Raw genomic sequence first — 23,965 nt, forward strand, 5'->3', positions numbered from 1 at the left:
AAAGTCAGTCAGAGGAAGACAAATATCACATGATATCACTTATATGTGGAATCTAAAAAAGAGTACAAATGAACTTATTTACAAAACAAAAATAGACTCACAGACATAGAAAACAAACTATGGTTACCAAAGGGGAAAGGAGTGGAGGATAAGTTAGGACTTTGGGATTAACAGATCCACACTACTATATATAAAATAGATAAACAACAAGGACTTACTATATAGCACAGGGAACTATATTCAATATCTTGTAATAATCCATAATGAAGAAGAATCTGAAAAAGACTAGATATTTGTATATGCATACCTGAATCACTTTGCTGTACACCTGAAACTAACACAACATTGTAAATCAACTATACTTCAATTTTTTTAAAAAATGAAAGATAAAATGCATATTAAAAAAACGGTCCTGATACCGACTTTTAAGGGATCTCTTAATTTTATAAGCAACAGTAAAGTATACGGTAAGGAAACGAAAAACACGAGAACGGGCTCACAGGGTTTCTGGAAACTCTGGGTTAAGTGTAAGTGTCTGTCACCTTACTTCCCGGGTTCGCACACACAGTTGATGGCGCTTGGCCAGAGCGCCTATGTAGCCCAGAGGAGAGAAATACCCACGTGCACTTACAGTGCTTCAGCGGTCACAGCAGACAACCAGAGCTCTAACCCGAGCAGAATTGTGTGGCTTTTGAAAGTGCCTTATAAATTATCCAATGTGACATCACAATGATCCTATAAGGTTTAGTTTCCTCCTCTCTAAAACGGAGATATCACTATTTGTTCACCTAACAGCACTTATCATTTATGTATTTATTTATATTCCTATCCCCATTTCGCAGATATGGAAAGTTTCGAAAGTAGTTTCTGGGGGAAAGAATGTAGTTTTGTTTGGTCTTTTTTTTTTATCAGTAGTAAGTGAGAGGGAGGAGGGGGGAGTGCTTTGATGCGCCCAACTGCGGAAGGGAAAGGGAAGATGGTGACGCCCTTTAATGTCCAGGGGATTTGGGAAGGACAGGCAGGCGGCACGGTGGCTGGAGCTGGTGGTGGTGCGCCGAACGCTCCGGGTTTGAGGCGCCCCTGAGCGCGAGTCCGGGCGCGGAAAGTGAGACGGCGGCGCGGGAGCTCGGAGGGCGTTACGCAGGGCACCCTCGCCCCCGCCCCCGCCCCGTCTGTGCGCGGATGCTGACCCCGCCGCGCGCCGCGGCTGTGACTTGCGGGACTTGTTTTGGCGCGCAAGGTCTCGGTGCCCTCCCCGTGGCGGGGCTACTGGCGTTTGAGCTTCCGGGTGCAGCCGCGTCCAGGCAGGAGGGGAGACGTGAAGGGGCGCGCGTCTGCAGGAAACACGGGGTCCAGAGTCCCACTTAAGAGTAAGGCGTTCCCACGAGTTAGTCTGTGGCTTTGGGGAAGCCTCTTTCCTGGGCCTCAGTTTCCCCATCTGTAAAACCGGAGTAAATCGCGCAGAGTTGGGATGGGAATTAAACGAGGTACCGCGCGCTCCGAGGGCGAAAAAGGCCGGCGGCTCTCTTCGCGCCGAGGGCAGGACGGCGGCGGCCGCATCACCGGGCAGTCTCCAGACTCGCCAGGTGTGGGCTCAGCCCTGCCCTCCCTGCCTTCCTCCCCGAAGTAGGCTGGCGGCGAGGAGCGATGGGCTCTGCCCGGCACTGGCGCCCCGGGTGTCCGCCCCGCGCCCCGCAGCCACCCGGAGGTGCCCGGCGCTCCCGGAGCTGGGCGGGGCGCGGCGCGGCGCGGTCCTCGTGACCCGGCGGATGCCTCCGGGACCTCGCCCCTCCCTCCGCTGTGCGCCCTGCGCCCTGCCTGGCCCGTATCTGCCCTCCTGGCCTCAACGCACCGCGACCCGACGCCCCGCCCGTCGCCTTGCTCTCCGTAGCAGGACCGCAGAGAGTAACTCCGGGGTCCGGGCCAGGGCCGACACGCCCCCGTAAAGGAGTCGGTGAGTTCGGGGAGAAGGGGGAACGGCGGGGTCCGATGGCGCCCGGGATGGAGGCCCCAGGTTCAGGGCGGGTCCGCAGTGCTGGGTGCAGCCCCGCCGGTGTGAAAACACCCCCAAAGGGCCCCAGGCCTCGGTCCCGGCTGATGAGGAGGACGCGTCCAACCCACCGAACCCCAAACCCGGGCTTCACCCAGATAGCTTGATCAGACGGGTCCGGATCCTCAGGGAGCAAAACAGTGGTTTTAATCAGAAGCCCTCTTGCGGATGTACACGCAGACGGGGCTGAGGCTGCAAGCCTCGGTGGAGCCTCACTGGCTGGTCGCCCAGGGGCCTGAGGCTGCTTGGGGAGAGACCCTTCCTGCCCGGAGAGAGAGCCCGGGTGGTGTCAGAGCATATGGGAGGAGGCGACCTGGACTTTGGGGCCTCTGAAAGCCCCAGTTTTATTGGAATTATGTTTTGTTTGCCGACACGCCCCTCGACGGCCCACCACCTTGTTATCCGGATGGGGGAAGGGTCTGTAGAGGAAGAGAGTCACACAGCGGGCCCTGGCCCCAGGTCCCTGCCTGAGCCAGACCTCTTTACAAATCCCCTGCAGTTTCCCAGGCTGTGTCCTACTCACCTTAACCAAACGTTGAAAACCCCATTTCATTTTCAGTTGGGTTGGGGTCTTTGCATTTTTATGTTTGTTTTTTAAAATTTTAGTTACACATTTCTTTCTGAGAGGTTGGAATGATAAAGAGGGGAGGTGAGGCCCCCACCAGCCCACCAGGCGCAAAGGTGGCACTGCGCTTGGCCATGAAGCCCCAAGGAGAAGGCCAGGGCTTGCAGGCCATGGCAGCGGAGCAGTGACATTGGCACCTGGGTTCAGCCCGTTCACCTCTGTCCTCCGATGTCCAGCCCTGCGCTGGATTGTCAGCCAGTCCGCTGACTTCAGTAAGACACAGCTCTCTTGGGCAAGAGCCCCATGCCTGAATCTCCAGGGCCTCATGCCTTAGATCCAAGCACCAATCATAGGTCCCTGTGCTCCACCACATCCAAAATCTGGGTGCAGTGGTAGGTGCCCCGCAGGATTCACTGAAGACAATTCCAGGCACATAGACTAGCAGTCGGTGGGTCTTATTGATTAAGGCATTAGTGACTGAAAAATTAAAGCCAGCTGAGTGGAAGGCTTGGGGGTGGTGAAGAGGATCCAGAGCCCTGTAGGCTACACAGAAGGGAGACTTTAGTGCCCTCGGATGACAGTGTGGTGACTTCTCGTGGCTGCCCCCAGTTCACGCCATTGGGTCAGCCTTCTAGGGCTGTCTCGTTCTTTTCAGAAGCAATCTCTGGAGGAAGAGCCCGCTCCCTTCTACCCACCTTGTAACCTGTCCCTTTAATCCTGATATCCTGGCATCACCCAGGGCTGGAGAGAGACATAGAGGTCATGGTACAGATGGAAAAACTGAGACCCAGAGAGGAAGGGGACTTGTCCCAAGTCACAGGGCTGGTTGGTGCCTGACCTGGGATAGGAACCCAATTCCTGGAGCTCAGCTGCATCCTCGTCCCTCAGCGTCACCTTGGGACCCATCCTTGCTGTGGAGACTAGAGCTGAGGCTTTAGCTGCAAGTGCAAAACTATGTCCGTGCGTAAACAAGGTTTCCAGCAGCTTCCCAGGGAGCTGGGAGAAAGGAGAGAACGAGCAGGCGGGAGGCAAGCTGCAGGGCCCTTGCTGCTGGAGTGATTTCAGAGCACCTGCAGGGGGCGGGGGGAAGGTGCTCATTTTGCAGCTGACGAGGGTTGGGGGTTTGGTTGCTGCCAATGGGCAGCAGGCCCTGCCTGCGGAAGTGACCACACAGGCCAGCTTTGGGAAGCAGCCACAAAGGGTTAACACAGAGGCCCCCACAGCTGGCACCTGGCCTTCCCTCAGGAATGTGCCCACATCTTTATCAGCAAGAGTCGCCCACCTGATTCTGAGTCAGAGAGCATTCCTGCTGTTGTTTGTTGGGCATTGAAGAGGAACTTGGATTTGCTGCAAAGTTTATCTGCTCAGGCGGTGGTGACTACTCATAATTGCCATCGCTTCCCGGCTCAGGGGGGCACCAGCCCAAGCTTTGTATAGGAGGGATCCCTGCCCAGATCTCCCTTTAATGTGGCCAAAATGTGAACTCAAATCTTTAACAGATAAAGATGACCCACCATTGAAATGCAGTGGTCTGGGTTCAGGATATCCACTTGGTAAAACCTGTTCTGTCTCTTTCCAACTCACTAACCTCAGTGTCACACTCTCTTTTCTCCGTTATAGCTTTTAAGCGATGGGGGAGGGCTAACAGTCTCAAAGATTAAAAATGTGGTTAAATCTTAGCCGTGGACCAGGCGCAAATTGAAAGTGTTTTGTTCAGGAAGCTCATGACTAGGCGTTATCTGCACCGAAGTGGAGCCAGGAGCATGTGGAGCCTGGTGAGGTCTGCCCCCCGCCAACACGCACACCCTGGGAGGTTCCCCCAGGCTAGGGCAGGGCAGAGTCGGGCCCCCCCTGTGGGTCCAGCATGTCCTCTGCTGCCATGTTCCCCCTCGACTGTTACGGTTGGAGGCACACCGGGTGGAGATCAGGGTCTTGGTGAGCAAGCAAAGTGGGGAGTGAGGAGAGAGAGGATTGTGGCTGAAAGGCTGTCCCCTCCGTGAATCCACGTGGATCTCTCAGCGTGGCCGTACCTGGAAGAGGGGCTGCCCTTGCACCATACCCCAGGCTCCCCCATCAGCCTGATGCGAGCCAGAAGCGGTGCTAGCGACACACTCCTCGATTGCCAGTGACTTTGGGTTTATGCGTTTTGAATACTGAAATCAAACATATTCTCCATTCGACTTCAGATTATTTTCTAAAGATAGTTTTTTAAAAGCTTTAAACCATCACCCCACCACCCATCATCACCACCACCACCAACAACAATGAAAAAAATAAATTAATAAAAATAATAAAAAGCTGGGACTTCCCTGGCAGTCCTGTGGTTAAGACTTCACCTTCCAGTGCAGGGGGTGCGGGTTCAATCCCTGGTCGGGGAACTGAGATCCCACATGCCTCAGGGCCAAAAAAACAGAACATAAAAGAGAAGCAATGTTGTAACAAATTCAATAAAGACTTTAAAAATGGTCCACATAAAAAAATCTTTAAATAAATAAATAGCTTTAAGCTTCTGCACATCATTAATTCACTACATGGGAAGATTTGGTCACAGTAGATAAAGACCCATGTCGTGGACCACCCGTGTCGTGGACCCATGTCAGGAGCCAGGCTCCTGACCCCAGGCTGTCCTGAGAACATGCTTCCCTCGGAAGCATCACGTCCCTTACTGCATGGCACAGCATCTTACATATGGGATGCGTCTGAAATTTGGAATCACCCTCCCTCCCCTCCTCTCCCTGCACCTCCTGCTCACCCAGAAGTTGGGCCAGAGCTAAAAGTAGGCACCACAGGGCTTCCCTGGTGGCGCAGTGGTTGAGAGTCCACCTGCTGATGCAGGGGACACGGGTTCGTGCCCTGCTCTGGGAAGATCCCACATGCCACAGAGCGGCTAGGCCCGTGAGCCATGGCTGCTGAGCCTGCGGGTCCAGAGCCTGTGCTCCGCAACGGGAGAGCCCGCAACAGTGAGAGGCCCGCCTACCGCAAAAAAAAAAAAAAAAAAAAAAGGCACCACATATATACCCTGAGAAAACCATAATTCAAAAAGAGTCACGTACCACAATGTTCATTGCAGCTGTTTACAATAGCCAGGACATGAAAGCAACCTAAGTGTCCATCGACAGATGAATGGATAAAGAAAATGTGGCACATATATACAATGGAATATTACTCAGCCATGAAAAGAAACGAAACTGAGTTATTTGTAGTGAGGTGGATGGACCTAGAATCTGTCATACAGAGTGAAGTAAGTCAGAAAGAGAAAAACAAATACCGTATGCTAACACATGTATATGGAATCTAAAAAAAAAAAAGGTTCTGAAGAATCTAGGGGCAGGACAGGAATAAAGAGGCAGATGTAGGGAATGGACTTGAGGACACGGGGAGGGGAAAGGGTAAGCTGGGAAGAAGTGAGAGAGTGGCATGGACATATATACACTACCAAATGTAAAATAGCTAGTGGGAAGCAGCCGCGTAGCACAGGGAGATCAGCTCGGTGCTTTGTGACCACCTAGAGGGGTGGGATAGGCAGGGTGGGAGGGAGACGCAAGAGGGAGGAGATATGGGGATGTATGTATATGTATAGCTGATTCACTTTGTTATACAGCAGAAACACACCATTGTAAAGCAATTATACTGCAATAAAGATGTTAAATAGATAAATAAATAAATAAAATAAAAATAGGCACCAGAGTAAAATTTTTCAGATAATGTCTAATCCATAAAGTACCAACAGTCTGCTCTTGGTTTAGCTATGTGGGATGTTTGTTTTTCAAAGTCTGTATTGCATCATTCCTTGCTTCATTAAACAGAGCATCATGAACACATATCACTTTCCTCAACAATTCAGGCTCATCCCTGGAACCTCCGAAATGGCGCTAAACCATGGTGCCATGGTCCCCTTGAAGCGTGGGAGGCTGTCTGCTTCCCTCTGCTGGGCTCCCCTGTTCACATCTCAGTAGGTTGCTGCCCGGCATCCCTCCAGGCAGCAGGCAGCCAGGCTGGGCCTCTTCCCCACCCGACCCCAGCAGGCACCCGCCTCGCCAGAGGTGCCCGGACCCTCCCTGGTCCAGTGCGCAGCCGTTCCCAGGCCTCAATGGCCTTTGCTATCTGAGCTGGGAAACCAAGTACCATCCTTATTAGAAAGACACATCAAACAAAAGGAACAGACTTGAGAGGGGGCTGGGGTGGGGGGATCCCGTGGGTGTGAAGCCTCCGGGTGGCAGTTCTGACTCCTAGTGACCTTTCCATCCATCCCTTATCAGTCACTGACGTGCTCTAAGACGGTTAAGCTTGCGGTGACAAGAAAGATATACTTGTTTCCCTTTGTTTTGCTTTTCTCCCTCACACCTCACAATTTTAGTTTCTTGAAATAAGGCCTGGAATTGTGGCTTTTCCTTTAGGAGAGGAGAGAGAATGATAACTACTCAGCTGATGGTCACGGCTTTCATCTGCTCTGGGAAGAGAATTTCAATGAATGGGCTTCTTGTGATAGAATTTTTTTCAACAATGGTGAAAAACAAAAATGAGTAAACCCCAGTCATCCATCCAAACTTTTTTTTTTTTTTTGCAGCATGCGGGCCTCTCACTGTTGTGGCCTCTCCCGTTGCGGAGCACAGGCTCCGGATGTGCAGGCTCAGCGGCCATGGCTCACGGGCCCAGCCGCTCCGCGATATGTGGGATCTTCCCGGACTGGGGCACGAACCCGTGTCCCCTGCATCGGCAGGCAGACTCTCAACCACTGCACCACCAGGGAAGCCCCATCAAATGACTTTTTGTTCCAGTTTTTTTAAAAACAGAAACTGTATCCTCTAGAGGAGCATCAGGAATCAGTCTTGGTTTAATGTTTTCATGTCCAAAATCTAAAGTCACCTGTAATGAAAATAGTTTGAATGATTCTGGCACGTCAGGGCAGCCTCTTAATGCATCGTTCACAGTCAGCACAGTGCTTGAGGATGGAAATACTGAGGGGTCGGTGCAAAAAATTTAAGAAACTATTTTTCACCGATTTTAAGGCACAAGCCAGGAAACCGTTTAGTTGACAGCCATGGGATCTCTGTGGACATTTCCATTTTAGCTGGTATCGAGTGTTGCTCAGAAAATGTCACTTTTCATAATTAACTCTTAATTAACTCATAATTAACTCTTGTACAGCAAGAGTTAACTTAAATAACTCATAATTAACTCTTGTACAGCAAAGCAGTTTTCTAACACAGAGCAAGTTGTGTTCGCGTTTCTGCAGAGAGTACTTTCGGCTGGTCGGCACTGGTGAAAGGGAGATGTTCCCCAGAATTCAGAAGCAAAATTGGGTCTCCCGATTGGTGTTAAGGTTTCCCAGTGAGAGCAGACAGATTGGATTCCTTCTCTGATGTTCCTAAAAAGCAGATTTCAGTCTTCAGTGAAGACTGGCTGAAGTCGCACAGAGGTTCTTGAACTCTCGGTTGCCCACAGGGAACCTGTCACCCCAACAGAATCTTCCCCCAGAGCAGAGCTGGACTGGGTGTAGTGGCCACAGTCTCTGGCCAAGGGGCCCCTGTATGGCCTGACGAAGACCAGAGAGGTGGGAGCACAGAAAAGCACCCCCGTGTGCCAGGGAGAAGTCGCCGTCATCGCGATATGTGATGTCACCAGCTGTTAGGAGGTGTGAAGAAATACTCAAGGGACAGGCGTGATGGGGGAGGGAGAGACAGGTGGAAGTGTCATCAGAAGGTCTTGTTAGGATGCAGATTCTGAGTCAGGAGGGCTGGGCGGGGCCTGGGAGTCCGGAGTGTCTCACAGGCTCCGGGAGATGCTGCTGGTCCGCAGAGCACACTCTGTGTAGCAAGCGAGGCGGTAAAGCTCTCCTTCTCTTGGTTTTTGACATTTGGGTTTTCCTTCCTCTGTCCTCTTGGCATTGATTGGGGTCTTCAGTGTCCTCGAAAAGGGCATAACGTCATCTGAAGTCTGACTCCTGGGGTATGGGGATTGTACGCACGGGTTCATTTATTTCGACTGCACACATTTCCAGACACCCATTTGCCTGTTTTCTAACACCATGTAACCCAGGTTCCAACTGCTGGGAAATCAGCACTTTCTGTGTTGCCTCTTCTTTGTGAATTGGCCGGCATCTGCATGTGGGCTTCCTGGGCTGAACGCTCTGGTCCTGTGTTATTCCAGGTGTGACCCTGACGAGAAGCAGAGATGGGGAAAAAACTGGATCTTTCCACGCTCACGGATGAAGAGGCCAAGCACGTCTGGGAAGTGGTTCAGCGGGACTTTGACCTTCGAAGGAAAGAAGAGGAGAGACTAGAGTGAGTGTGTGTGGCTGGGCCCCCGCAGTGCAGCCCTGGCGGCCTCCGGAGGGGCCGTCGCCTTGCGGCCATCCGAGTGGACAGACAGCAGGAGCTCGGGTACAGGACACTGGCCGGAAGCCGGGCACTGGGAAACATTCTGCTTTCTGGCCTTAAGAAACTTTAATTAAGTTTCTTCCTAATTAAAACAAGGAGATCTGACTTTCCTCCTGAGAGCCAGATATTCCCTGAATAGTTTTAGTTCAACTTGATCCAGCCCCAGGGTGACATTCTCTCCTAAGTGGGGTGATGCTTAGGGCACGGCATTGCACGAATAAAAGAGCTAAAGGTGATGAATAGGGAAAGCCTTGATGCTGGCCTGAAACACCCAGAAGCTGGGAGCAAGGGCGTTTAGGACAAAGGCTGACTCCTGCCTCTTTCCAGCAGTGTTGGGGGCACCTCGTCCTCAGCATGGAGGCCCCAGCGCCATTTTGCATGTGTCTCCCCGTGGGCTGAGCTAAAACCCACCCGGCGTTACTTACTGCCCCTCAGCCTTTGCATATTCCTCCACCAGACCTCCAAGGCTTAGCTGTCCCCTGGGGTCCCTGTTGTCTTGGTGACTTTTGTAGGTTGGTAGGCCTATTGCAAAGGAGACATTGTATAAAGACTCAAGGTGGGTAGGTAGCCAAGGAAATGCCTGAAAGGCCCCTGGTGGGGGAGCACTGAGAGGAGGTCGGAGCCGTGATGGGGGACAGGCCGTCAGGGGGCTGAGGACCCGGACAGGACTTGGGCCTTTCCCCGCGTGGCTGTGGGCCTTCGGGCGGCGGAGTAACAAGACCCGGCTTCTGCTCTGCAGGCCGTGGGCTACGGAGGAGTGGTCAGATGAGCTTTGAAGGGGGCACCTGCAAGTTTGCCCACGGGTTGGATGTGGGGTGTGGAGTATGGGAGGCGTCAAGGTCAGGGTCACTCCAGAGCCATGGCCTGAGTAACTGGGGCATGGAGGTGGCGTCACCTCACCTGGGGAAGGCAAGGGTGGAGCAGGTGTGGAGGAGACCAGGATCCAGGTCAGACCTGGGTTGCCTGTTAGACACGAAGTGGCCAGGGAAGCCCCCCACACACGGGGCTGGAACCCAGCCAAGAAAGGACTGAGGGCGCATCCACCTACAGACGCTGTGGCTGCTGTAATCACTCCAGACTCAGTGGCTTAAAGCACACAAATCCCTCGCGACTGGAGTCCAGGAGTCGAGGTGTGGGCGGGGCTGCCTGCCTTCTGGAGGTTCCCTTGCCTCTGGCAACGTCTCGAGGCGCCCACGCTCCTTGGTTCCCGCCCCCTCCTGCCTCTTCGAGGCCGTCAGCCTGACGTCTTCCAGTCTCTGTCTTTCTGACCTCTGCTTCCGTCGTCGCATCTCTCTGACTCTCCTGCCCTCCTGTTTTGCTCAGAAGGATCTCACGATCATGCTGAGCCCACCCAGCTAACCCCATCACCATCTCACATCCCTTAACTTAATCACACCTGCAGAGTCCCTCTTGGCCTGAGACACAGTCCCAGGCTCTAAGAACCAGGACATACCACGTTTCTGGGGTAGAGGGATCATTACTTAGCTGCCCCAGTATTTAAAGCCATGGGCCTGGAGGAGACCACCCTGGAGGGGGGACACAGACAGAAAGACGGACCCCAGCGGAGGCAGAAGGAGCCGCGGCGGGAGTCTCTGGGTCCCGACACAGAGCAGAGGCCACACGAACCGACAGACTGTTAAGTGAAACACGTTCGGTGGAGCCCGGCGCCTCTCTCAGTGGCGGGGAGGCGTCTGGATCAGCACCGCGAGGCTTCCTGTTGCCTCTCCGTGGAGCCCTCCACCCTCCGCTCTGCCTTGGGCTGCAGGTCATCCCCCCACTGGGTTTTCATTATGAAGGCGCTCTCTCCCCGCTGGTGTCTAGGGCCCTGACTCAGCCCCCCGCAACCCCAGGACTGGGGCCCAGAGCTGCCCTTGGCCGGCGTCCACGTGCTGATCGGGCCCGCCCTGCCCCTCGTCCCCTCCCTCCGCTTCAGCCGTGGCCTGGCGGCTGCACCCGGGGCCCAGGGCCACACGCTCTCAGTGACAGAGCCCACCTGGCCTTTGCTCTGGGGATCACAGCCTCTCCAAGCAGCCCAGCTGTTGTCACTTTTATTTTTTTACTTTATTTTATTTTTTTTAATTGAAGTATAGTTGATGTACTTTTATTTTCAATGACAGCTTAGACCCTCCCATTCGATACGTATATAGAATCGCAGATCAATCAGAGGGGAGGGGAACCCAGCCCTCCAGGGAGACCCTTGAGTGGGTCAGCCCCTCCCTCCAACCAGGCAGAGCCCAGGTGGTTTTGCAGAAATTCCTATCTTTCTTGTCTACGGGGGATGCCCTCCTGACACCCTTCCTCTTTATTTTCCATGTTCCTCGAGTCATTTCACACTGTAAAAGGGAGACACGCCCAGGCAACCTCCAATTACTGCTGGGAAAGGAAGTCTCCGAAGGATCCAGGTTGTGTTTCCTCCACTTCTAGGGGGGCCTACGGGTCAGGTCAGGTCCCCGGCCAGTCGGTTACGGTCAGCGTGATGTCCTTGTTCGGAAGTGCCTGAGACCTTCTGCTCAAGCGGCCTTCAGATCGGCCGCTCTGCTGTGTCTTCTTGACCTTCCGTGTGCGATTAGATGGTGAGCTTATTAAATACAATAGCGCAGGACATGGTCCCTGGAAATGGTCTAGTACGGAGAGGTGGTGGTTCAGAGAATCCACATCAGAGTCAAGGCAAGGATGCAGGAGCCCCAGTAGCCTTCCCGTGATTGGTGCTTCCTGTGCAGACACAGACCCCTGTTGACACACTTGGGAAGAGTCGTGTAAACAGCGGGGGCTGAGTGAAGGGTATTTTGTGGGGTTTATTTTTTGATGTTTTTGTCTCTTGCTCACTGTGGTATTGGTTAACTGTGTAACAAGAGGTGAAGCCGCCTCTGCCTGTGACAAGCCTTATCCCCAGGGTCCCCGTGACCCCTGGGAGCAGGGCCCAGGCGTGTGGTTCTGAGGCCAGGACACGCGGGGTGTGGGTTCAAGTTCTGCTCGGGTGGGTGCTGAGACTTAGGAAGGACGTGGCGGAAACAAGCTCCAAATAAGACATTTGGGTTCTGGACACTGAGATTGGTTCTGCAGGGCAAGTTGGCTAAAATACCAGCAGTCTACAGTGAAACTGAAGACAGTTTAAACATAATAAACCTCCTCTTCCCAATCTCCGCTCAGTGTTAATCTGTGCCTTTCACCAGTTCCAACATTAATCGTCCATTTCCTACAACCACAATATCCCATTCTCTGGCACATGTCTCGGCTTCTCCACGACTCCTTGGAGTCCTCATAGTTCCTCCCAGTTCCTGATTCTCCAATCTGTGAATCAACAATGGGCTGAATGGAGAAACGGGCCCTCAGGTGACAACTAAGTGGGTGACCTTAACAAACTGAGCTGCTCAGGGCTTGTTCAGATGAGTTTTTTGTTTGTGTTTTTAATTTTTATTGAGATATAGTTGATTTACAAGGTTGTGTTAGTTTCAGCTGTATAGCAATCAGATGAGTTTTTGATGTCTTTGACACACTCTGAAAGATGCCAAATAGATGGCCCAGCTCAAAACACCTACCGAGGTTTTTGACAGAACAAAATTAATAGGGGGGAAACCGTGAAACCAAGAAACAAACACATGCATTACTTGGAAAGAACTTTCCTGTCCTGAATACACGTCAAGTGGACATAGTGTGTGGGCTCAAGGTCAATTCACCAGCAGCACATTTACCGGAGAGGCGATTTGCTAAAATAGCCAATTCACCAAATATACCAATTAGGAAACAATCAAACAAAAAAAGGAATACATTTCCTTTAGTGTTTACAAAGTTAACAGAAATGTATTTTGATGGACTGCTGCTCAGTTTTTCTCCCCATGTGGGAGCATCACCCTGTAAAGGATGCTGAGATGGGGCCTGGGTGAGGGCTCCGGCACCTTCTCCTGTGGGGTAGGACCAGCACCTCTTTGGCTTCTGCTGTCAAAGTGTGTGACCAGTGAGCTGGCCCAGGTCCCCAGCACTAATGCCCTCATGCCCAGTAGACCATCTCCATCACATGACAGCCTCTGACCCCTCGGCCGGGCCTGACCTCCTGCCCTGTGCAGAGGACTTCTCACAGCCCCAGCCCCATGGGGAAGATGGAGGCCATCCGGTGGTGAAGGGCAAAGGCTGGAGCATCTTGGTGCATCTTCCCCATGAGCCTCCGAACGGGACATTTCAAACAGAACACGCTTGTTCCAGGGACTGGGGCTGTGGGCAGACCGTGTGGACAGCTACCGTCTGAACTGACCAGGAGGATGTCCCTGGGGGTCTAGCTGCTGAGTGGCAGGTGCCTTGTGGAGCTTCCAAATGGCTTTTCTCACAGGCTATTTCGGGAATTCGAGGAGAAGGAAGAGGGGAGGCCATCTGGCCTTTGATTTAGCCCCAGGCAGATATAAGTCTCTCCCTGAAGTCGGCATGTGTGACCAGGGACTCGGGAGTGGGGTGTTTACTGTACATGGTGTGATGTTATTCCTGGCCTCCCATCAACACAATGCTATACTCTGGAGAATCCAAAACCCAAAGATGCACAAAAATTCTTAGGCAATTCCTCAAGCCTTCACTCTCCTCCAGACCCCGGTCACTGTCGCAGTGAGCTCACCCAGTTCCTCACAGAAAGCTCAAGGCTACCAGGTGTAACCTCCCCCCATCCTGCCCCATCCTTACCTGTGTTCATGCCCACCCTGTGTTCCCTCTCCTGGCCCTTACTTGTGCTCTGGCCCTTTCCTGTCTGCTCCCGGCTCCTGGAGCATGGAGCTGCCTCAGTTACTCCCTCTCTGCCCACTAGCTCCTACTTGGAATGTCAGTAGGATCAATCGCCATATTGGATCAACAAAAAAAAGCAAGAACAAACAAACATAAAAACACAGAAAGCCTTTCGTTTGTCCCTGACGCCCTGCTAACCTCTGGCACATCTTGCTCCCTTTATTTGAAAAGACAGCCTACACTCAAGGGCTGCACATCCTTATGTCTGCCTCATGTTCCGCTGGTCTGTTCTGGCAGCTACCCCTTTCACAGATATAGATAATCAGTAAAACAACATGAAAGTCCTAAAATGCCACCAAGTATGTATAACAATATCTAGTACAGTGGTAACATTTCATATCAGTAAGAAAGGGAAGAATTAGTTAAAGCTAAGTGTTGGAATAGTTGACCATGAGTGCAGGGCTGGGGGAGGGAGTTTGACCTCAGTTACATTTATAACTGATATATTAAAAATGTAAAACATGAAACTGAAAATTATTGGAAGAAAATATAAGTAAATATGTACATAATCTTGGAATGGAAAAGCCTACATATGACAACACAGGTAGACATCACAACACAAAATACTGATAAGTATTGACTAAATATGTACATCTGAATTTAAAAGGAAAATGTTTAATTTTTTAAAAATTAGAAGAAACAGTTTTAACAGAAATGGCAGTGATTCATATCTTTGATCTCTAAAGAGTGTCTTAAAATCAGAAAGATAAAGAAGTTTTCCAAATTAGAAAAACACAAAAATCCCAAAGTTTACATAGGAAAGGGATAAATGAGAATGCATGGGTGACTCATGTCGCTGGGTGAGGACCCAAGTTTACCTAAATAGAACACCCTGTTTTCAAGGGCACAGCCCACAAGTCAAATATTAGGGCTGCAGACCTTCCCCAGAAAGGCAAACAGGTGGTGATGTGGATTTGCAATCTTTGCCAACAGACCTGAATGCCTGAGATTACCCACGAAAGAGCTCCTGGTGTGACACATGGCTTGCAAACCATGACTTGCCTTAAAAATAAATAATAATAAGGAATTTGAGGTCACCCTTTGCTGGGCCACCTGGCTCCACAGACAGGCAACTCCAGGGTTGAAAGCACAGGGGCTGAAACAGGAAGTCAGCTGCCAGCGCAGCCTGGAGATTAACTTTGGTCTGAGCTCACTTCTGAGATTCCTGTGAGCCTCCCTCTCAGCGGGCTGTTGTTCACACATCACCACGTATTTCCTCTTTATCCCTTTTATTATCGTTTGCTCATTCTCTTCAGAAGACCTCAAAGAACTTTAGCAAGTGTCTATTTCCCTCATTATAATTCCTGATACTTAGCTCATATAATCAGGACCTTAGATCATGTAATTGCTCTTCAGTTCTTACTACATTATGTTTGTCCTCTTTCAGCAATTCTCTCTGACACTTTAGTTTGGTTGATGTACTTTTAATACTTTTGTCTCAATTCTGTGACTCATTGGTCCTTTCACCCTCATTCTTAAGGGTCATACTTGAGATTCGATTTTCAGTCCTCTGGAGCACATCTTCATGTTGTTTTCTCAGGAATGGCATGGCGGGGGGTGGATTTTATATTTGGGAATCTCTGAGCTGGGAGTGAGATCTCTGCTCACACATTTTCCCCTCAGAACCATGGCAGAATAATGAGCCCCCAAAGATGCCCATGTCCTAATCCCCCGAATCTGTGAGTATACTGGGCTACCTAGCAAAGGAGAATTAAGACTGCAGGTGCAATTAAGGGTGCCAATCAGAGCCTCAGCATGGGGAGACAATCCTGGGTAATCCAGATGGCCAGTGTGGCCACAAGGGGCCTGATAGACGGAAGGATGCCAATCAGGGCCTGGACACAGTGAGACAATCCTGGGTTATCCAGGTGGGCCACAAGGGGCCTGACAGATGGAAGGGGGGGTGACACAGGACAACGTAAGAGTGATTCATGGTGAGAAGGACTCAACCCGCCATTGCTGGCTCTGAGATGGAGGAAGGGGCCGTGAGTCAGTGAATACAGTTGTCCCCTAGAAGCTGGGAAAGCAAGGGCACAGACCTTCCCCCTGAGCCTCCAGGAAGAATCCCAGTCCCACCAACACCTTGATTTTGGGTGCCACCTAGGACTTCCATAGCTTGAGAGGAGAAGTCAATATGTGGCTTTCAAAGCTTCAAAAGTCGGACTGACTCTCTTGTTAGGGGCTAATGCAGCTGGTGACTTTAAGTTGAAGCCAGGGCTCATTTACCATTTTGAAAACCCCAGGGCCCTGAAGAACTATACTAAATCTACTCTTCCTGTGCTCTATAAATGGAACAACAAAGCCTGGATGACAGCACATCTGTTTGCAATCCGGTTTACTGAATATTTTAAGCTCACTGATGAGACCTACTGCTCAGAAAAAGATTCCTTTCAAAATAATACTGCTCATTGACAATGTACCTGGTCACCCAAGAGCTCTGATGGAGATGGACAATGAGATTAATATTGTTTTCATGCCTGCTAAGACACATCCATTCTGCTGCCCATGGATTGAGGAGTAATTTAAGTCTTATTCTAAGTCTTATTCTTTAAGAAATGCCTTTCATGAGGCCATAGCTGCCAGAGACAGTGATTTCCTCTGATGAATCTGGGAAAAGTAAATTGAAAACATCTTGGAAAGGATTTGTCATTCTAGATGCCATGAAGAACATCCATGATTCATGGGAAGAGGTCCAAGTATCAACATTCACAGGAGTTTGTAAGAAGTTGATTCCAACTCTCAAGGATGACTTTGAGGTGTTCAAGACTCCAGTGGAAGAAGTAACTGCAGATGTGGTGGATACGGTGAGAAAACTAGAATTAGAAGTGGGGCTCCAGATGTGACTGAATTGCTGCAATCTCATGATACAACTTGAACAGATGAGGAGCTGCTTCTCATGGATGAGCAAAGAAAGTGGTTTCTTGAGATGGATCAACTCCTGGTGAAGATGGTGTGAAGACTGTTGAAATGATAACAAAGGATTTAGAATATTCCATAAACTAAGTCGATAATGCAGCAACAGGATTTGAGAGAATTGACTCCAATTTTGAAAGAAGTTCTACTGTGGGTAAATTGCTATCAAATAGCGTTGCGTGCTACAGAGAAATTGTTCATGAAACGAAGAGTCCATGCAGCGAACTTCATTGTTGTCTTATTTTAGGAAATCGCTGCCACCGCCCTAGCCTTCAACACCCACCACCCTGATCAGTCAGCAGCCACCGACACAGAGGCAGGACCCTCCACCCGCAAAAAGAATATGACTCAGAAGAAGGTTAGCAATTTTTAACAAGAAAATATTTTAATTAAGGTATGTGCATTATTTTTTCAAACATAATGCTATTGCACACCTAATAGACTTCAGTGTAGTGTAAGCATAACTTTTATTTGCCCTGGGGAACCAAGAAATTCCTGTGACTCCCTTTATTGCAATATTCATTTTGTTGCGGTGGTCTGGAACTGAACCCACAATATTTCCAAGGTGTGCCTTATTACCCGTCAGGTGTTGGCCCTTCTCTGCCTTAGCCATCATCTTCTCTCTGCATTTCTGTCTCCTGAGCCCTTTTCTTTGCATTCTAGGAGAGTAAATGTGTGGCTTCCAAATCAGCAGTTCTCAAACATTTTGGTCTGAGGGACCCTTTATATTCTTAAATTACTGAGAACCCCAAGGAGCTTTTGTTTAGCTGGGTTATAGATGTCAATATTTATCCCATCAAAAATTAAAACTGGGCGTTTTAAAAATAGTCATTCACTTATTTAAAACAACAATAAACCCCTTACAACAAAGTAAAATTTTTATGAAAAATAACTTTTTTTCCAAAATAAAAACATGAGTGAGGAAAATGGCATTGTTCTGTATTTTTTGAAAATCCCTTTAATGTCTGGCATAATCGGAGATAGCTGAATTATGATATTTCTTCTGCGTTCAATATGTTGTAATATGTTGTTTTGTCTGGGGTGTTGGAAAAAAATCTAGCCTCACACAGATATGTAGTAGGAAAAAGCAGGAGTGTTTTAGTAGCTTTTTCACGTAATTATGGACATTGTTTTGATAATACATGAGAACCCTATGACTGGTAGTTTCTTCAAGCAAGTTACAATGTGGAATCTGAAACCATGTCAATGAACTTTACCCTTCCTGTTACACTGAAATCCATTGGTCCATCTTGCACTTGAAGTCAGTCTTCCATCCACGCGTGATTTTGTGACACCTATGCAGACTTTCCAAACGTCAACACGTTTCATTATACAGAACCCAAAAATCACATCACTGCTGATCTTGTCAGAAACCTCTCAGTGATGAAAACTGTCAGGCTCAAGTCAGCAGAGACATAAAAGTTTTCCAAAAGTCATTGAGCTTGAAAGCTTGAGTTTTGTCAGTGGCAACAAATACTGTCACTTGACACACTTTTAATCAAAGACGCACTTCATCAAGACATGCTTTCCTTTCTTTTCTTTTCTGGCAGAGAGCAGATTGACTGCTGATACACTCTGTACCTCTGGCGTGATCTGTGCTGAGGCCCCAGAACTTTCATCCACCATAGCTTTTGCACCACCGGTGCGGGGGTCAAAGAGCAAAAAAGACAAATATCACCTTAGTGTTATTATGAGAAGAGTTTTGACCTTGTGGACCCTGGCAGAGGGTCTCAGGTACCCCTGTAGGTCCCTGGACCACACCTTCAGAACCACTGTTCTGCATCCCTGGACTTGACGTTCTGCCATTTCCCTCCCCATTGCCCACCTCAGTTCCTTTCCATCTTCACTTTAGCCCAGTCTTCTCCACCTCCGTGAACATAGCCTGTGGTCTTTCCAGCCCAACCTGGCTTCTTCTTACCTCCTGCTCCTCTCTCTTATGCCCACTCAGCACACCAAGCAGACTAGTTTCAAGTCTTCCTCTGTTTACTACTACTGTGTAGTAAATCACATTCAGGGCACCTTTTATTCCTGAAGGTGACCTTAACTTGTAGCTGCATGTTGGGCTTACCCCTGCCTGTACTGCAGGGACATCTGGTCGACCCTGTGATTGCGATAAGCAGGGTATATGGATGGCTCTGGCCCCCCATGATCCTCCAGGTCCGTTGATGTGCCCTCTGGTTGGCAGGCATCTGGTGTTACTCTGCTGGACCGATGCGGGGTCCCCTCTTCCCTCCCTCCTGTTTTCCAGCTGTGAAGAAGAGAAGTTATGTTTTAAAGAATCTGACGCAGAGTCACAGATGTAGAAAAAAAACTTATGGTAACCGGGGGGAGGTAGGGGGGATAACTTGGGAGACTGTGATTGACATATACACACTACTACATGTAAAATAGATAACTAATAAGGACCTGCTGTATAGCACAGAGAACCCTACTCAATACTCTATAATGACCTATATGGTAAAAGAATCTAAGAAAGAATGGATACATGTGTATGTGTAACTGATTCACTTTGCTGTACAGCAGAAACTAACACAGCATTGTACATCAGCAATACTCCAATAAAATTTGTTTAATTTTTAAAAATTAAAATTAAATTTTTAAAAATAATATATATTACAAATAAATATATCCACAAAAAAGGAATCTGAAGCAGAGTATCATTATCTGTTCCCCCAAATTCAACACCTGAAAGTTTCCAGCCACCACCCCCGGACTCTCGCGGGCTCTTACTTAAGAGGACTTCACATCCTGGGATGCAGTGTACCTCTACACGTCCTCATCCTTCTTTCCGGGGGTCCGGCTCTACCTGGATGGAGAGTGGGGGACCCATGCTAGGAGAGAAGCTGGACAAGGCCCTGCCCAGCCAAGGGGTGGCCTTTAGGTTTTCTGGCTGAAGCCGATACATCAAGAGTGGACGTGGAGGACACTAGGCCCTTTCCACCTGGCCCCAGGTACTCTGCTGTTTAAGGAAGACACTTCCTCTGCCTTGTCAGTGCAGCTTTATCTAGCCTGTAGTCAGTGGATGACAGTATTCTTCCTAGGTTCCTGCCCCCACTGGGCTTTTTCCTTGGCTGTGTGGGTTCAGCTTCTCAACTCTTACTGCAGGGTGCCGACCTGACCTCCACTTACCTGGTGTCATCCGCAGCTCAGGACCGTTAACTCAGGCCAGGGTGGCGGAGCAGGTGTGGCTGGCCTGGGCCTCACAGAGGAGAGCGTCGGCCCGGCCCACCGGCTGAATGAGACGTCCTGCTCCAGCCTCTGTGACTCCTCCTGCAGCTGCTCTGACCGGCCCAGAAACCTCTTGGATTTTTGTCTCTTCTCTAACCTCCTGCTAAACAATTAAACTGGGCCACAGATGGGCTCTAGATAACTGTGTGGCCCAACCAAGCTGCACCCCCGGGACCTCACCGGGCCCCATCCCTGCTGGTTTCCCAGAGCCGCCAACCCCGTCTGGTCCAACGGAGCTTGGACACTGGGTGCTAGTGGCCACGGGTCCACACTCATACAGCTATACAGTCTCCAAGCTCTGGGCTCTGCATCAGAAAAGCTCCGGGTTCAGGGTCAGAGCTGGGGAACCAACCTGGGGTCCAGGGCCTCTGTGCATCCTCTTCCCACTACACTGAGTTACGTGAGGTGGTGCAGGCAGCTGTGGGCCTGCCCTCCCCTGTGATTCTGAACCTGCGTGGTTCGCAGCCCTTTGGCAATGAAAGAAAGTCATGGTGCTACCTGACTTTGGGTCACTGTTTTCTGCATCTGAGAGTCTGTGTGTGTGTGTGTGTGTGTGTGTGTGTGTGCACCCTTGAATTTAAAGCCTGTTGCAAAAACAAGGCATCCAATATTTTCTTGTTTCCTATTAAGGGGTTTGAAAGGCAAGATTAAGGAGGAAAACTCCAAGTGGGAGCTGCTTTCGGACACGGCCCAGCTGAGCAACACCCACTGCGCCCGCTGCCTGCAGCCCTACCGGCTCCTCGAGACCCCCAAGGTGCAATGCCTGGACTGCGGCCTCTTCACCTGCAAAGGCTGCGGCCACACCGCGGAGGAGCAGGGCTGGCTCTGCGACCCCTGCCACCTGGCCAGGTGAGCCGGGACCTGGAGATCAAGTGGCCCTGCTGGCGGGGGGCCCAGCCTGCCCCTCCCAGGCCTGAGCTCTGTGTCTCTGCAGGCTGGTGAAGAGGGGCTCCCTGGACTGGTACTATGGGCATGTGAGAGCGCGCTTCCAGCACTCCGGGGGTGCCCAGGTGCTGCGGTCCCTCTGCGGGCGGCTGCAGGGAGCAGGTAAGGAGTGAGCCTCCTCCCCGGGCATCCAGTACGGGGCCTAGACTCCGTCTCTTTAGCAAACATTCCCCGTGAGCCTGATGATCATCAAGACTTAAAGAGATGGGTTGTTGGATTTCCCTGGTGGCGCAGTGGTTGGGAGTCCGCCTGCTGATGCAGGGGATGCGGGTTCGTGCCCTGGTCCGGGAGGATCCCACATGCCGCGGAGCGGCTGGCAAAAAAGAGACGGGTTGTAGCTCAGTCGTTTGTTTTAATATTTTGAATCCAAGTATTTATTCCATGAAGAACTTGAGGTCCAGATGCTGTTCTTGCACTAAACGTGTGCTCACCTGTGTTGTCCACCTTGAAGCCATTTGGGTAGAGGGATATATCGGGGGAAGGATGTGAGATTGCCTGAGCTTAGAAGTGCCTCCTGAACTTGAATGGAGAGAACTGAGCGGTGTTTTCGGGAAGCTCTTGCCTTGTCCCTGTCACCTGAGTCCCAGGCTCTGCCAACACCTGGCCAGGCCTTCGGGCTGTGACGGCCTGTCAGGCTGGTATCTGGGGGCTCGGTGTCTTGACCGTCTCCATCTGGGGCACCGAGGAGAATGCCCTGGGGTCTGGAGCTCCTGCACGTCCCGAGCGGAGGCGGTGCTTCTGGGATTGGGGGTGTCCTCACCGTGCCCCAGCCTGGGCGTCTCCCCCAGGCCTTCTGGAGAGGCACCTTACTTGTGTCTTGTGCCCCTTAAAGCCCCACGTTGATAGGCGGATGCAGGAGGTAGGCATAGCCACCCTCAGGGCATTTGCACACGCACTGGGCCTGGCACAGGTCTTTCTGAGCGATCTTAGCACACTGTTGAATTTAGGACACACCACCGAGAGACATCCTCACCTGTGATGGCTTTTGTCACCTGGAGCAACAGACCACAGGGGTCGGGGGCGTCCTTGGGCCGGGGGTGCAGGGGGCATATGATAAATCATCGAAACCAGGACATTTTTAAGAGTAAGAGCGGCTCTCCTGATAACCGTGCTGAGACAGCTGGCGTCACTAGGAGTGTCCTGGTGACACAGTGGGGCGAGGGGCACCATCACCCTGTTCTTCGGGAGTTTTCCCCACCTCCTCGCCAGGATGCTGCTTCATGGCCGATATTTCTGTCTCGGTTGGAGCCTATCAGGAAATCCCACAGCCGCATGCACCCACGGCCGGGAGCCAGCTGAGGGATCTCCCTGCAGCAGGAGTGTGGTTTCACCGTCACCGCAGGGCTCAGGTGTGGGAACCACAGGTAGCACGCGAAAAGCCACACCGCGAAGCGTCTGAGAGTCTCAACGCCGGGGGCCCCGTTCACAGTGGGAAACCACAGTCCACGTCACAACCCTGAGGACCTGGTCCTGGCCCTGGGAGGTTCTGATTTCTAGGGACTGGGGTGGGCTCAGGAATCTGCATTAGGTAAAAGGTCACGGGGATTCTGGCGCCCAGCCAGGGTCCAGAGCTGGGAGCCAGTGCCACCCAGAAGCAGCCAGTTTCAGAACTGTCACCACCGAGGGCCAGGAGGCGGCACTGGGGGGCAACAAAAAATCTGATTCCAGCCACTGCTCTGGACCCAGTGAGGCGGGTCTCGGGTGGAGTGATGGTCCAGGGGCTGCATTCTCCCTGCTGGCACCTGTGAATGCAGCACACCAAGAAAGGGCACACGGAAAGAGCACAAAATCGGGAAAGTTGTACCTTTAATAAAAAGAAGTAGTCAAACGTAAAAAAGAAGAAGTGATTCAAGTTAATGTTTCGAAAGCTGGTCCAGGCAGGGCCTAACGCACGGGTGTAGCTGGTGAGGGCCGCCGGGGTCTTTGCTGAGAGCTTTTCTTCGGTTATAGGTTTACCTGACCGAGTGCAGAGCTCACCTGACGTCAACAGTAAGTCCTTTGTGCTCACAAGGATGCCGGGGTGCCCCTGGCCCCTGGGGAAGGTGGGTGATCCATGGGGCTTCCAGACTAAAACCCCAGAATGCACTTCATCACTCTTCTGTAGTGACCTGAGGGAACAGAACACCGGCCAGGCCAGCGTGACCGGGGGAAAAGAGGGAGGAGTGAGGCTGTGCTGGGGGTCGGGGGACAGGCCTGGGGGCTCAGGTGAGGAAGGCGTCCTGGGGGGCAGAGAAGGGCGGCGGGGAGGCCCGGGGCTGAGAAGCAAGTGGAATGAGACTGAAAGTGAGGAGGTTAGTTTGGGAAAAGGTGATGTAGCTCCAGGCCTGCTTCACCCACACACTGCGGTGTCTTCAGACTGCTTAGGAAGCGGTCAGTGAAGGTGACCATTGGTGAAACTGATGCAGAGTATTCGTTTTCTGCTGTGATTCAGACCGGCTCTAACTGATGCTCAGATAGGTCTTTGGGAGGCCAGTAGAGGGCCTTGCCTGGTTGCTTCACAGCAGATGGAGGGGTGGGTGGGTGGATGGACGGATGGTCTTCTCCTGGTGGAGTCATGCAGGCGTCCATTGCAGGTGGGCCTGAGCCAGGCCCCGGAGGGAGAAGTGGAGACAGCGAGCACACGGATGAGGACAGAGAACAGGACACAGTAGCCCAGGCCCAGCCTGTTGGAAGCAAAGTAAGTCTTCCCCCAGCCCCGCCCTCCCAGATGCTGGAGGCTCGGGTTCTGATTTCCTGAAACTCTCAGGCCCTCCAGCACTCTGCGGGGCAGGAGCCCCAAGACCCGCCTGCCTTCACCATGCCCCGCAGCCTCTGAGATCACTGAGCACCGAGCAGCAGTGTGCTCTCAGCACAGATCTCGCCATAGGAAACCCCAGAGCAAGCTGCAGGGGAGCAGGGCCTGCAGAGAGGCCTGCCTGGACCTCCAGCCCTGCCTGGACATCCGGCCAGCGTCCTCAGGGCACGTGGTCGTGAGGGCACTGGTGTTGCCCGGAAACAGCCTTTGCACCTTGCAGGGAAGCAAACCCCCTCCGGCTTGCCTCTGTGAACTTCCTTGCTTTTGTTTATAGCCAGCCACGAGCCTTGTTTTTTATCGGTGTCTGCTTCTGCTTTCACTTATTT

General features: G+C 51.3%; 1 protein-coding gene across 5 annotated transcripts in view; it reads left to right on the forward strand.

Moving 5' to 3' along the window:
• The first annotated feature begins 1,052 nt into the window (after window positions 1-1,052).
• The window catches only part of MLPH (melanophilin), a 46,297-nt gene continuing 23,384 nt past the window's right edge, over window positions 1,053-23,965 (forward strand). The window contains exons 1-6 of one of the 5 annotated variants that reach the window (XM_081242124.1): window positions 1,053-1,954; window positions 8,766-8,899; window positions 20,531-20,749; window positions 20,835-20,947; window positions 22,796-22,834; window positions 23,419-23,522. In XM_081242124.1, the coding sequence (XP_081098250.1) occupies window positions 8,790-8,899; window positions 20,531-20,749; window positions 20,835-20,947; window positions 22,796-22,834; window positions 23,419-23,522 (585 nt within the window). In that variant the 5' untranslated portion in view covers window positions 1,053-1,954; window positions 8,766-8,789. The remainder of the gene's footprint in view (window positions 1,955-8,765; window positions 8,900-20,530; window positions 20,750-20,834; window positions 20,948-22,795; window positions 22,835-23,418; window positions 23,523-23,965) is intronic. The other 4 variants (XM_081242122.1, XM_081242126.1, XM_081242123.1 and 1 more) reach the window with 4 other exon arrangements.

Source organism: Mesoplodon bidens (genome assembly GCF_964165515.1).
Source record: "Mesoplodon bidens genome assembly, chromosome: 8".
NCBI classification, from domain to species: Eukaryota; Metazoa; Chordata; class Mammalia; order Artiodactyla; family Ziphiidae; genus Mesoplodon; species Mesoplodon bidens.